Raw genomic sequence first — 15,029 nt, 5'->3', positions numbered from 1 at the left:
ATCCACTATTATAAATAGCGCTGGCGAGAAGAATCCAGCAAAACTGCAGTGGAGTGAGGGCCCGGGGGAGCAAGCCAGACAGGGCGTCTCGGGGCCAGCCTTGTGAGCACCTGCTCGGGGCGGACGTCCAGCCGGGCCGGGGGCTGGGAGGAAAGCGGGGAGCTTGTCTCCTGGGCAGAGGCGGGTGGAGAAGAGAAAGAAGCACCCCGCGCCCCAGCACGTGTTCAAAGTCAGCCCGGGAGCCAGAGAGGCAGGGCTTCCCGCCTCGGGGAGGGAACAGCCCATCCTCCCCACCCCGTGGCAGCTCCCTGCGCCCCACAGACATTCCACGGGCAAAAAGCCTGATGGGAACACATAATAAAGCCAAAACAAACAACAGCAAAAACAAAAACAAAAGGCTGAGGTAAGACCTTCTGGGAGGCTGAGCTATTAGGTTTGTAGGGATATATCGTGACTGCTGCGCTCCAACCGAGGTGGATCCGGGTGACTGAAGCTGTTTAAGCTGTATTTCTTCTAATTTTAGCCACTGGCCCAAAACACTGCTCCAGAAATAGCCAGTGACAACAGCATTCCATGAACAGGGCAGTGGCAGGAATTGCCTTGCATGTCGGGTCTGACCCAGCATGCGTTAACGAAATGGAAATTTTTATATTAAATCTGTAAACATTTCAATCTTTACTCAAGAGAATATAAATATTTCAAGTTGAGAAGAGACATGACTAGTCAACAAATCTTTGACTAATCTTGATTTATTACGTTAAAGACTGAATAAGGAGCTTGAAAACAGTGAATCAGAGGAGGTTTTAAGATGAGCTTAACCTAGAGAGGAAGGAGAATAAGACAAGTGTGACCAGAGTACTAGGAAAAAGAAAAGTTAAAGGGGGCTGTGAGCAAAACAGAGCAGTTATGTATAAAATGAAAAACTGGAAAAACTCACGTGTCCAACAAGAGAGAAATAAATGAGCAAATTTAGTAAAAACATATCTAGAATTTTATGTAATTATTAAAATAATTTTATGATGAAATTATATAATATTAAATAAAAGGGGATAAATGTTATGTTCAGTATGATTTCAAACATGTAAAATAAAGCATATGCATGAAAAAATATGAATATGAATAAAAATGTATCAACATGTTATTAGTGGTGGTTTCTGGGAATTGAATCACAGATGAGGTTTTTATTCCCTTGCTATTTTATTTCTCAATATCTCTTTACTGCACATGTATTACTTTTACAATTGGCGGGAGGAGGAAGATGTAATGATCTTTTTAACCTTTTTGACCCGCACTATTGATAAAACACTTTTAAAACATTCTCCATGCTTGTCCTGACTTCTCACTATTTAGTGGGAACATTCTAGAAAGATGACTAGCTTTATCCAGGCTCAACATGGGTTGGGCCTAAGTACGAGACTTTCTTCTATGTCATTCACATACTAAACTTCACCTACACCCAAATTTATTTCTGGATTTTTATGGATTAGCATATAGAAGAGTGAAGGGTCAACATTTATAATGTTTACCTTGAAGAAAAGACTCAATAAAACATGGCTTTGTTTCACTATTGTTTCACATATTTAATAGGATAAGCTGAATTAGAGGCCCGATGTATTCCAACTGTGACAACTGAAAGTAAGTGGATTCTCCTTTGTTTTCGGGTGCTTAGCACACCAGTAGTCTTTCATCTCTTTGGGTTAATTTATAGATAGGGACTAATACCACTAACAGGAATTACAGACTAATCTACATTTTTTACATGTTTTAAACTGTGGAATAAGCTTGACTTTCTTCTTTTTTCAGACATCAGGAGAAAGAGGTTTCTTCTCAAAGGAAAAATGTATTCCTCTTATCCTAGAGTAAAGAAACATGAACAAATAAGTGTTTTACTTTGGGAAATCCTCCTTGATCCCAATCCCATTTTAATCAAAATGTGATTTACTGTTCCCACCAGAGCTACATTTGGAAGAGCAGAACAGAGAAGCATGCTCCATTTCTTCCATGTTCCAGAAGAAACCGATGCTCGGTCTAGACCTTCCCCTCTCAAAGGAGAGCAGCTGGACACGCCGCGCCTGCCCTGGGCTGGTCAGAAGGACAGCCATCGGACCTCTCTGCTCTACCGGCACTTGACTTGTAGGAGTGTGCCCAGGGGTGTAATCACACTTACGTTCAGAAACACAGGGGCAGACAATTTCTTTTTTTTACCATGGCACAGAATAAAAAGAAAATGACAAAAGTAAATGAATGACATTTAGATTGGAAACTATGTAATGCATGGAAAGCCTCTTTCAAAGGGTCGTTTCCAAGATGTATATGATCTATTCGACTTCTTGAGTCACACTGAAGTCAGTAGTTTCCCTTGCTTTTCCCTCTATTATTTGCATGAGTTTAATTTGGAAGTTTCTGTGGGGAAAACCATATACTTCTGTGGAAGGTGGAGACGTCTGTAGATGAGCAGCAAGAAGATCCCAAGCACAGAGTGGGCGTTCAGCAGGTACTTCCGGCTTTGGGCATTCATTGCTCGCCCTCCCGACAATAGCGACTGGGTACCCGCGGCGCTAAGAGCCAATCCAGTGGCGGGGGAGACACCTCCCTGTCTCCACGGGGAGGTGACAGTTGTGTGCATCACTGTCGTGTTTTAACTATCCGTGGGTTTATCCATCTATGGCTTCTCTGTGCCTCACACCTTCCCTCTATCGTTGATAAGGAAAATGCCTCCTTTCTAGCCAGCAGTCTGATTCACATGGACTGACGAGCTGTCATCTGGAGAGTACGTAGCAGCAGCTCACATCACATGGCAAAGGCGGCTGGTGACTCCCAGACGTGAAGGCACGGCGTTCATCAGCGCGTTCCTACTGCGCCATGATCGCTGGAGGCTTGGCACGGCTGCAGGAGAGGTCTGGGGCTGCGAGGAGAGCTGCGGGTGAGTAACAGTGAAGGCGAGCCGGGAGCACGGCTCTCCCAGGCCGGCCGGGCAAGAGCAGCGCAATTATGGTCAAAAGCAAGCACACGTTATTTTAGCACAAAGGACTGACAAGTTAGGTGATTCACTAGACATGTAGTCTTCCAGCAACGGGGATTTGTTCTGCCATCAGTCATGTGATACAGCTTTTATTTTATTTTTTAAAGATTTATTTATTTCTCTCCTCTTCCCCCCCCCTCACCCCGGCCATCTGTTCTCTGTGTCTACTTTGCTGCATCTTCTTTGTCCGCTTCTGTTGTCGTCAACAGCATGGGAATCCGTGTTTCTCCTTGTGGCGTCATCTTGTTGTGTCAGCTCTCTGTGTGTGCAGCGCCATTCCTGGGCAGGCTGCACCCTGTTTCACACTGGGCGGCTCCCCCCATGGGGTGCACTCCTTGCGCGTGGGGCTCCCCTACGCGGGGACACCCCTGCGTGGCATGGCACTCCTTGCGCACATCAGCACTGTGCATGGGCCAACTCCACACGGGTCAAGGAGGCCCGGGGTTTGAACCGTGGACCTCCCATGTGGTAGACGGACGCCCTAACCCCTGGGCCAAGTCCGCCACCCTGATACGGCTTTTGGACAGCCATTCGTCTCCAGGATGAACTGCTTCGAGAACTTTCCAGGGATGATGGCTGCATCGCTCGAGGGGCGCTGGTGGCGCAGGTGGGGTCAGGGTTACAGCCCAGGGCCGGCGGCTGGACTGGCGGGGTCAGCTGTCCCTCCAGGACACCAGCACCCTGCAGCTGCAGGGCGGCTGCCAGGTCCTCCAGCTGGCCTCTGGGGCCGGCGCCGCCCGGGGACACCCCGAGGTTACGGCGCAGCTCAGGCCTCCTGGCTCCTGGGGAGACCTCAGAATGGGCCATCTCGCCCCGTGTTCTCCCTGCGAAATGGAAACTGAAGCCCACGCCCCCGGGGCCGTGGGGACTGAACAACTGCCCAAAGCCCACACCGCCGTGCCCGGCAACGTGGACACCAGCTGCCACTGCCCTTCTCGGGGGACCCAGGCCCCAGGCCCACTCTGCCTGCCGCGCCCCTGTACTGCGTCCCCCTGCCGCGGCTCAGCCTCTTGTGCCTCCCCCACCCTGCCCTGCCCCGACTGGCAGGGGCCCCTCCTCCCTCAGGCACTTCTGCTGAGGTCTCCCCCCACCCAGGTCCAGCCGACACCCCAGCTCCTGAGCACCGTTTGGCTCAGAGAGGCAGTTGTGCACTCCAAGTGCGGCCCTGGGGACAGCTGCCCGTGCTCAGCCCCCAGCTCTCCTGCTCACCCGCCGGGGGCCCTGGGAACTGCTCGGCCCCTCTGTGCCTCAGTTTCCTCATCTGCACGCTGGACAATGGAGGCCAGCTGCCCGTGCTCCAACCCCAGCTCTCCCGCTCACCAGCCGGGGGCCCTGGGAACTGCTCGGCCTCTCCGTGCCTCAGTTTCCTCATGTGCAGAATGACCTGCACTGATCTTAAGTGACTTGTGAAAATGCAGTGAATTGCTGAATATGCAGAATCTGGAGTAATAGTGACATGCAGTGCTTGCTCTTGTTTTCATACCTTGGTTAAGAGTACCCATACCTGGCCTGCACCCACTTTCCCCTCTTCACCCCAGGGTTGCCTCCCAATCGTAGATCTATTTAAAGTCCTCATGCCACAGAAGAGTCTGGCCAGGGCGGTGAAGCGCTGCTCCCGCCTCCACGCAGGGCCTAGCCTGGGGCTCCCGCCCTACCGGGACCGGGGAAGCCGGCTAGAGCCGGGCCCGCCGCTCCTCGGTCCCCTGCCTCCCGCTCCTCCGCTCAGCGCGGGGTTCTCCCACGGGGCTGCCTGCGCTGGGAAGTCCACGCAGAAAGGAGCCACGAGGGTCGCGTGAGAGGGGGGCTTCTCCGGACCACGGGGGAGTCAGCTGAGCTGTCACCGAGTCCACAAGGCCAGGAAGAGGCTGAACTAAAGGCGCCCGAGAGGCGCGAGCCCGGGGAGCCTGCCTCTGCTGCGCTCCTGGGGCAGCGCCCGCGGGAGCTCCGCGTGGAGCTCGGGGCGCCCCGCACTTACTTCTCGGCCCCCCGTGCCTCGAGTAGTACTTGGCTTGCGGCAGGAGCCCGCTCCCTCTCGGCAGTCCCGGCTGCACGCCCGCGGAGAGGTCCCTCTTAATGCTCCAAATCCCGTCCAGGGCCACTGTCAATATGTTCAAAAGCAAGAGGGTGATTATTAGCTTTTTCTCTCTTTTTTTAGCACAAACTGTTTTTAGGTGTTTTCTTGGTGATTATTTCTCTAATCGTTTGGGTGGAGATTTATTTGGTCTGGTTAATGAAACCACCGGAGGGCTTTGTTATTTATTCAATCTTTTATTCCAGTTCATTTATTCAATAACGCCCTAAGCACATATGAAATCTCTACAGTGCTATTAGATAATTTAACGTGGTCCTAAACAAATACAGGCGAAAATTCAATATAGAAACATACAGAACTAAACACTGAAGGATCGGGAATAAGCAAGAGATAACACATAGAGCATTATACAGCATATAGTTTTTTCTAATTGGGAAGTAGAACTAGTATTGGACAAGACACAAGAGTTTGCATGAGTCCCCTGAAGCCCCACTGTGTGTTTTCACTCTTGATCTCTGGGTGTTAGTTATGAAAATTGCTCCATTTAATCTTTCACTGTAGTTTATTCATTCAGTCATTCCATATTCCTGTGTTAAACTTCTCAGTAGTACTAGATAAGTTAATTCACTCCTAAGCAAATATGGTTGAAAAATCAGTACAAGAATACATGTAACAAAACACAGAAGGATCAGGAATAAATAATATAATACATAGACTTCATTCCGTCAGCATTACCTGATTTTAATTTAGTTCCTAGCAGTGTACCCCAAAGATAATGGAACCAAGTGTTACCATGTTAATTCATCAATAGATCCAAGATTTTCTAAAAGCCAAGAATTAGATGCTATTTAATCTCCCTTGAAAGAAACAACAAGCACCAGATCCCACCTTTAAAATGTAACAGCAAAGTATTTAGAAAGTGAAGTCTGCACAAGGGATGGGTCTTTATCCTGATAACATTTAAATTTATTTTGCTACGGATTTTTTAGGAAATTCTTTGCTAAGGATTTTTTCAAAATTTACGTTTCCTTTGTTTATCCCACCCCCAGATGGTTCTCTCGTCATCTGCTTATTGTTTGCTCACCTTCTCCAGGTGTCATCAGAAACTGAACCCAGGACCTCCCACGTGAGAGGCAAGTGCCCAACGGCCTGAGCCACGCCCGTCCCTGCGGCTGCGGCACCTGCTGGCCTGTGGCGTCTGCTTGTTGTGGTTGGAGGCGGCATCTGCTCGTCTTCTTTAGGAGGCACCAGAACCCAGCCTGGGACCTCTCATGTGGTAGGCGGGCGCCCAGCTGGTTGAGCCACACCCGCTTCCCCTGAGAGCATGTGGTAAGCAGTGGTTTGGTAATTTGCACTGAGCTGTCCCCTATATCCTGAAATCACTTGCTGAGATTTTGAGTCGGTCACTAAGCATTTGGTGAAAGTCTACCATAGAAAACCGTGACAAAGTCAAGAGAGGCAGTGAGCTCAGAGTAGCGCCACATGTGGTTCCTCTCCTTCCTGAGGCTGAGAATTCCCTGTGGAATGTTCCTCACAGATCCAAGGCTGCCCATTGGGGCCCGATGACTTCAGACCCCATAACGGACTCCACGCCATGTCATGGTTAGGAACTCAGTCCTTGGGTGCAAAGAAGATCCGGTGGGTACAGAGGAGATCCAATGGATGCAGAGGAGATCCAGTGGGTTCAGAGGTCTGGTGGGGATAGAGGAGATCTGGTGGATTCGGAGGAGATTCAGTAGGAGCAGAGGAGATCCAGTGGGTTCAGAGGAGATCTGGTGTGTGCAGAGGAGATCCGGTGGGTGCAGAGGAGATCTGGTGGGTACAGAGGAGATTTGGCTTCCAGCCTCTGCTCCACCGTTACCATCTGTATTTAACCCACTATGCCTCAGTTTCTTCTTCTATGAAATAGGGATAATAATATCTGCCTCAGAGGTAGGATTTGGATGAAATGGGTAGAAAGTGCTTGGCACCCAATAAACTGAAGCTATAATTTCTAGAGGGACAGTGGCTTTCCTGTCCAAGCACGCACTCAGATTCCGCTTAGGCACAGGCACTGAGTTAGCTCTCGAGCTCCTGAGTGGAGTAGCTGAAACTGTCACAATCCGTTTCTTCTCTCTCCTTCAAAGGCCTTCCAGGAAGGCTCCACAAGCTCCTCTGTCGAGACCCTACAAAGTTTAGGCTGTTCCTATCTCTAACCCACATCTCCCCCTGTGCTCAAGCCACTGTCCTCAGGAGCGCTGGCCCCAGCCTCCAGTCATACACTCTCAAGTTTGGGAGTCCACAGATGTTTATTAAATACACACTGTAAGAGACCCCAAAGAAACAGACTAATCGACTTAAATTTGTTCCACCCTGCGGGAAAGTCTGGAGTATGGAAAGCAGTTCAAAATCAGGAGGCAGAACTATGGAAACGAACCACATGAAATCAGAGAGAAGAGCTGAAGCAGTCTAACAGGCACGTGTGTTCAGATGCGGTCACGGGAATAGATAGGACTTGACAACTAAGTAGGAAAGATGCCTGGACTGTAAACGCAGATGCTCAGAAATGCATGGAGGATGGGAGTAGATTTGGCCCAATGGATAGAGTGTCCACCTACCACACGGGAGTTTGAACCCTGGACCTCCTTGACCCATGAGGAGCTGGCCCACACACAGTGCTGACGTGCACAAGGAGTGCCCTGCCACACAGGGGTGTCCCCCACATAGGGGAGCCCCACGCGCAAGGAGTGCACCCCGTAAGGAGACCTGCCCCATGCAAAAAAATGCAGCCTACCCAAGAGCAGCGCCGCACACACGGAGAGCTGATGCAGCAAGATGACGCAACAGAGACACAGATTCCTGGTGCCGCTGACAAGGATACAAGCAGACACAGAAGAACACACAGTGAATAGACATAGAGAGCAGACACAGGGGTGGGAGCGAGGAGAGAGAAATAAATAAAAAATAAATCTTTATTAAAAAAAAAGAAACGCTTGAGGGGAAAACTCAAAGCAAAGTATCGTTATGGATAGATATTCAGGCTGGTGGAAAATAACACCACTTTGATTGGATAGGATGCTTGGGTGGGGAACTTAGAGAAGATGTTTTAACCAGAGGAAAAGCGATCCGGGAAGGGCCGGAGGCCTCTGAGCTGCCCGTGGCTTCTCTGAAGCCCGCCTCCCTCAGCTCTGGGCACGGGCACCCCAGCAGGAGGGGGACAGAGGGAGAGGAGCGACAGAGGGACACCTCCATGGCGCAGCCTCAGCCGGAAGGCAAAGGGCAGCGGGCCAGGCCAGGAGCCGAGAGAATCCGATCCTTTCCGAGCTTCAGAACCTTCCAGAGATTCCCCCTTCGGCTACCCTCCTCATCTCCCAGCCCCGTCCACTCGGAGACCTCCTAGGTGTGCATCTATCCCCAAGTTTTAAAGTTACTAGCCTGTGCCTTTACGCCAAAAATTCTAGCCAGAGGGACCTGGCTGGTCTCACAGGACACACATGCTCACCCTTCAGGAGTGCTTTCCTTCCTCTCCACCGTCTCATCGCATCAGAGCTCAAAAAGCCAGTTTAGGGCCACCTCGCCCAGCTTCCCTCAGCAAACATGGTCAGAACTTTGACCAGAAAGAAAAATAAGTAATTTGATCTTATGCTCAGCGACTTCTAGTCTCTAATTATCCTGACACGCCCTTGGTGTCTAGGACATTCCTTCAATGAATGACAAACATATCCACATTTGCTTAGTTACATTTTACATTTTCTAAATTTGTACTAAATGTAATTAAATAAACCAAACTCACAATTAAGTTTCCATGTTTTAAGACACACAGAGACGAGAGGCGGGACAAGATGGCGTCTGAGTGAGCGCACCTCATAATCTCTCCTGCAAAGAAGCGGCTGAGTAGGGTCGGAGTCCTGCTGGACCGGGCTGTTTCAGGGGCTTGCAGGGCAGGAGGTATCTGGACGTTGATTTGGTGAGACAGTGACAGAAGAGATTCTTGCAAGAGGTGGAATTTTGGGTTTCTGACACGGAGGTCAGAAGTTGTGGGCGGGACCCCTCCCCCTAGGGCTGGCCGCCCGGCCCCTGCGGTCCCTGAAAACTTTGTTGTGCTGCGGTGTTCCCAAACCCCATGTTTACTGGACGCGTGGTTCCCAGGTCTGTGTCCCCTAAACCCTGGTAGCCCATGCTCCAGAGACTCACACACCTTGAGTCTGCAATATCCCGGACTTCCCATTCCAGAATCCACCGTGCCCTGAAGTCCGTCTGAGTTCCTTGATTACCCTAGCCCTCGGAGTTTTTTGTTGTTTTTCTCTCTCCTTGAACTTGGAGGGGTGTACCAGCTGACTTGGGGAGAGTCTGGGAGGAAAGGAGAGGCAAATCTGCTGAGGAAGCCCAATTTACCTAAACGTCCTGGGATAGGAAACTTGGTCTGGGAGAAGGTGGAGTCAGAAAATCAATTAGCCCTCCCCTAGCACACCTACGGGGGAGGGACTGTAGGACGTGCTGTCCAAGCTTCCAATAACATATCTGGGGTTTCTGGTGAGGTGTAGGTGATCTCTCGCTGGAAATAATGAGTCACTGTCTTCTGTGTTGAGTTGGTTCACCAAGGACCCACTTGAATCTCCTACTGGACCCCTCATGCAGCTTTCCTGCTGCCCTGGGAGAGATAGAAGTGAGGAAGGAAGAAAGGGGGAAAGTCAGATCCCTAAGTGTTTTATTTAACTGCAAAGAGGATTCCTAGCTTGAAATGTTGGTGTTTTTTGTTTTTTGTTTTGTGGTTGCTATTATTGCATTGTCTCCTGATCTTTTCTCCTGCTTTATCCCCCAGGTCCTTTTTCATTTATTTAGTTTTTTCTTTTTCTTGTTTGTCGCCCCCCCCCCCTTTTTCTTTGCCCCCCCTTCTCTTCTCTTTTTTCTTATTTTCTCTCTTTTTCTTCTTTTTTATTTTATTTTCTTTATGTAATAGGTGCTGCAGGGAATGCTTCACATTTGCTGTGTTTCCTTATCCTCCATTTCCTCTTTTCTGTGTGTATTGATTTTGGCCACCAACATTATTCCCTTTCCCCTACATCTTTCTATCCTCCATCATCTACATTTTTCTTACATTCCACCTCCATTTCTTTGGCCCCCAAATTGTCTGACTTTTTATTTCTAATACCTTTGTTCTGTTTTCAGTTTTTAATCCACTCTTGATATTACTGTCTTTCTTTTCTCTTTCCCTCTCTCATGAAAACACTGGCTTTATAATTCATACTATATTCCTTCCCATGTTCAGTTGACTGTCTCATTATAGGTACTCTACTTACTGCTATAACTCTACACAACTTACATGAGTCTAATATCCATTCTCCTAGATCTCACCTTGTTGCTCTGTTAACATTTATTACCAATACTACTTTACACATTTTCTTTTCTTACTTATTTTGCTTTCCCTGGCCCTAATATTTTCTTCAAAGTGAACTTAGCCAGCAACAAGAAAATAGAATAAGAAGAACAAAGTGACAAAGAGAAGACATAACATTTACGCAAGAACAACTAATTAATCCCCAAGACTAGACAAAGAAGCTAAGGAACTGATTAAACCTGTCAAGATAAAATGATGACCAGACAGCAACAAAAAACTGCAAACCAAACCAATAATCAGGAAAACATGGCCAAATCCAATGAACAAGCTAAAAACCAGGAAGGGGAGCAGAACATCGGACAAGTAATTAAAGATCTCAGAACATATATTAGAGACCAACTTAATGAAGTAAAGGAAGAGAATAACAATATGAAGGAAACACTTGGAGAGGAAATTGCAGACATACGCAGAAAGATAACAGATATGATGGGGATGAACACCACAGTTCAAGAAATCAGAAATACACTCTCAGCATATAGCAGCAGATTAGAAGAGGCAGAGGAGAGAATTAGCAACATGGAAGACAGTACATCTGAAATCAAACAGATAGTAGAACTGATCGATAAAAAGATAGAAAAAATCCAGCTGGGACTTAGGGACCTGAACGACAATGCAAAATGCACAAATATATGTATTATAGGCATCCCAGAAGGAGAAGAGAAGGGAAAGGGATCAGAAGGGGTGTTGGAGGAAATAATGGCTGAAAACTTCCCAAATCTACTGAGGGAGATGAATGTACATATCCAAGAAGCACAACGCATCCCAAAGAGCATAAATCCCAACAGGCCGCCCCCAGGACATATACTTGTCAAATTACCCAATGTGCAAGACAAAGAGAAAATTCTAAAAGCAGCAAGAGAAAAGAAAACCATCACATACAAGGGAAGCTCTGTAAGATTAAGTGCTGATTTCTCATCTGAAACCATGGAGGCAAGAAGGCAGTGGTATGATATAGTCAAGGTACTAAAAGAAAAAAATTCCAATCAAGAATATCTACCCAGCTAAGCTAGCATTCAAAAATGATGGAGAGTTCAAAATATTCACAGATAAACAGAAATTAAAAGTGTATGCCAACAAGAACCCTGCCCTTCAAGAAATACTAAAGGGAGTTCTGCAGGAAGAAAGGAAAAAACAGGAGAGGCAGAGTTGGAGGAGAGTGTAAGAGCAACAAAAAAGACAAAAAGAGAAGGAAACAAACAAAATATGACAAACACAAGTTAAAACAAAATATGGCTAACATAAATAATTCCTTGAAAGTAATAACACTGAATGTCAATGGATTAAACTCACCTGTCAAAAGATTCAGACTGGAAGATTAGATAAGGAAATATGACCCATCTATATGCTGTCTACAAGAAACACATCTTAGACCCAGGGATCAAGGAGGTTGAAAGTGAATGGCTGGAAAACAATCTTACAAGCAAACAATAACCAAAAAAAGGCATGAATAGCTATATTAATATCAGACAAAACAGACTTTAAATGTGAAACAATTGTGAGCGACAAAGATGGATGCTACATATTAGTGAAAGGGATAATCTTTCAAGAAGAAAGAACAATCATAATATGCTCCTAACAAGGGCGCCTCCAAATACGTGAGGCAAACACTGGAAAAACTAAGTGAAAGAATAGAATAGATGCCTCTACAATTATAGTGGGGGACTTTAATACACCACTATCAACTGTGGACAGAACATCTCAAAAGAGAATCAATAAAGAAACAAAAACTTTGAACAGTATATTAGAGGAGCTGGACCTAATAGATATATACAGATCATTACACCCAAATACAGCAGGATATACATTTTTCTCAAGGGCACATGGATCATTCTCCAAGATAGACCATATGCTAGGCCACAAAGAAAGGCTCAGTGAATTCAGAAAGATTGAAATCATACAAAATAATATCTCTGATTACAGTGGAGTAAAGCTGGAAATCTGCAAGGGCCAGAGGACCAGATTTCACACCAAGATATGGAAATTAAACAGCACACTCTTAGAAAAACAGTGGGTCAAAGAGGAAATCTCAAAAGAAATTAATAACTACCTTGAAACTAATGAAAATGATAACACAACATACCAAAATTTATGGGATGCCCCAAAAGCAGTACTGAGAGGGAAACTTATAGCCATAAATTCATACATCAAAAAAGAAGAAAGAGCAAAAATTAAAGAACTAACTGCACATTTGGAGGAATTAGTGAAAAAAAAAACAACAAAGTAAACCCACAGGAAGAAGAAAGGAAGAAAGAAGAAAGAATAAAGATAAGAGCAGAACTAAATGAAATAGAAAATAAGAAAGCACTTGAAAAGAACAAAACCAAGAGCAGGTTCTTTGAGAAGATCAATAAAATTGACAAACCTTTAGCGAGACTAACAAAGAAAAAAAGAGAGAAGATGCAAATACACAAAATAAGAAATGAGAAAGGAAATATCACCACTGACCCCACAGAAATAAAGACTATCATAAGAAGATACTTTGAAAAACTATATTCCAACAAAAATGACAATTCAGAGGAAATGGACAAATTCCTAGAAACACGTAAGCAGCCTATATTGATAAAAGAAGAAATTAACAATCTCAACAAACCAATCACAAGTAAAGAGATAGAATCAGTCATTAAAAACCTCCCAACAAAGAAGAGCCCTGGGCCAGATGGCTTCACAGGAGAAACATTCCGGAAAGAACTAATGCCAATGTTGCTGAAACTTTTCCAAGAAATCGAAACAGAAGGAACATTACCCAACTCATTCTATGATGCCAACATTACCCTAGTACCAAAGCCAAACAAAGAGACCACAAGAAAGGAAATTACAGACCAATTTCTCTAATGAACCTAGACACAAAAATCCTCAACAAAATACTGGCTAACTGTATTCAACAACTCATTAAACGAATTAGATACCATGACCAAATTGAATTCATTCTGGGTATGCAAGGATGGTTCAACATAAGAAAATCAATCAATGTGATACACCATATAAACAGATTGAAGGGAAAAAATCACATGATTATATCTATAGATGCAGAAAAAGCATCTGACAAAATACAGCACCCTTTCTTGATAAAAACACTGCAAAAGATTGGAATACAAGGAAATTTTCTGAACATGATAAAGAGTATATATGAAAAACCCACAGCCAACATCATTTACAATGGTGAAATCCTAAAATCCTTCCCTCTAAGATCAGGAACAAGACAAGGATGCCCACTATCACCTCTTCTATTTAACATTGTCTTAGAAGTACTTGCTTGAGCACTGAGGCAAGAACCAGATATAAAAGGCATTCAGATTGGAAAGGAAGAAGTCAAAATTTCATTATTTGCAGATGACATGATCCTATACAGAGAAAACCCTAAGAAGTCTACAACAAAGCTTCTAGAACTCATAAATGAGTTTAGTAAAGTTGCAGGTTATAATATCAATGCACAAAAATCAGTAGCATTTCTGTACACCAATAATGAGCAAGCTCAGGAGGAAATCAAGAAACAAATACCATTTACAATAGTAAATTAAAAAATCAAATACCTAGGAATAAATTTAAATAAAGATGTAAAAAACTTATTCACAGAAAATTACACAACACTGTTCAAGGAAATCAAAGAAGACCTAAATAAATGGAAGAATATTCCCTGTTCATGGATAGGAAGACTAAACATTATTAAGATGTCTATCCTACCAAAACTGATCTACACATTCAATGCAATCCCAATAAAATCAACACAGTATTCTTTAATGAACTAGAAAAACTAGCTATGAAATTTATTTGGAAAAGAAAGAGGCCCTGAATAGCCAAAGACATATTGAAAGAGAAAAATGAAATTGGAGGAATCACACTACCTGACTTCAAAACATACTACAAACCTACAGTAGTGAAAACAGCATGGTATTGGCATAAGGAGAGACACACAGACCAAGGGAACCGAATTGAGAGTTCTGATATAGATCCTCATATATAGTCATATAATATTCAATAAAGCCACCAAACCCCCTCAACTGGGAGAGAATGACCTATTCAACAAATGGTGCCTGGAAAACTGGATATCCATATGCAAAAGAATGAAAGAGGATTACCAACTCACACCTTATACAAAAATCAACTCAAGATGGATCAAAGACCTAAATATAAGAGCCAAGACCATAATGACTTTGGAAAGCAGTGTAGGGAAGCATCTACAGGACCTTGTAATAGGAAACGGCTTCATGAACTTCAGACCAAAAGCATGAGCAGCAAAAGAACAAATAGATAAACGGGACTTCCTCAAAATTAAAGCCTTCTGCACCTCAAAGGAGTTTGTCAAGAAAGTGAAAAGAGAGCCTACTGGGAGAAAATATTTGGTAACCATATATCTGATAGGAGACTTATAACCTGCATATACAAAGAACTCCTATATCTCGAAAATAAAAAGACAAACAACCCATTTAAAAAATGGGAAAAAGATTTAAACAGACACTTCTCCAAAGAAGAAATACAAATGGCTAAAAAGCACATGAAAAAATGCTTCAAATCTCTAGCTATCAGGGAAATGCAAATCAAAACTACAATGAGATACCATCTTACTCCCATAAATTGGCAGCTATGAAAAAAACAGAAGA

The 15,029-nt window shown here is 44.9% G+C and overlaps 1 protein-coding gene across 1 annotated transcript in view; it reads right to left on the bottom strand.

The window, feature by feature from the left end:
* Positions 1-1,762: 1,762 nt before the first annotated feature.
* C27H11orf97 (chromosome 27 C11orf97 homolog) overlaps positions 1,763-15,029 on the bottom strand; it is a 32,183-nt gene continuing 18,916 nt past the window's right edge. The window contains exons 3-4 of the mRNA XM_012528163.4: positions 4,998-5,120; positions 1,763-1,854 (exon numbers count right to left, since the gene is read on the bottom strand). Coding sequence (XP_012383617.2) covers positions 1,850-1,854; positions 4,998-5,120 — 128 coding nt within the window. The 3' untranslated portion in view covers positions 1,763-1,849. The remainder of the gene's footprint in view (positions 1,855-4,997; positions 5,121-15,029) is intronic.

The sequence above is a fragment of the Dasypus novemcinctus genome, chromosome 27, assembly GCF_030445035.2.
Source record: "Dasypus novemcinctus isolate mDasNov1 chromosome 27, mDasNov1.1.hap2, whole genome shotgun sequence".
In the NCBI taxonomy this organism is placed as follows: Eukaryota; Metazoa; Chordata; class Mammalia; order Cingulata; family Dasypodidae; genus Dasypus; species Dasypus novemcinctus.
The sequence above is the reverse complement of the archived record's forward strand: the minus strand, read 5'-3'. Positions and strand labels throughout refer to the sequence as shown.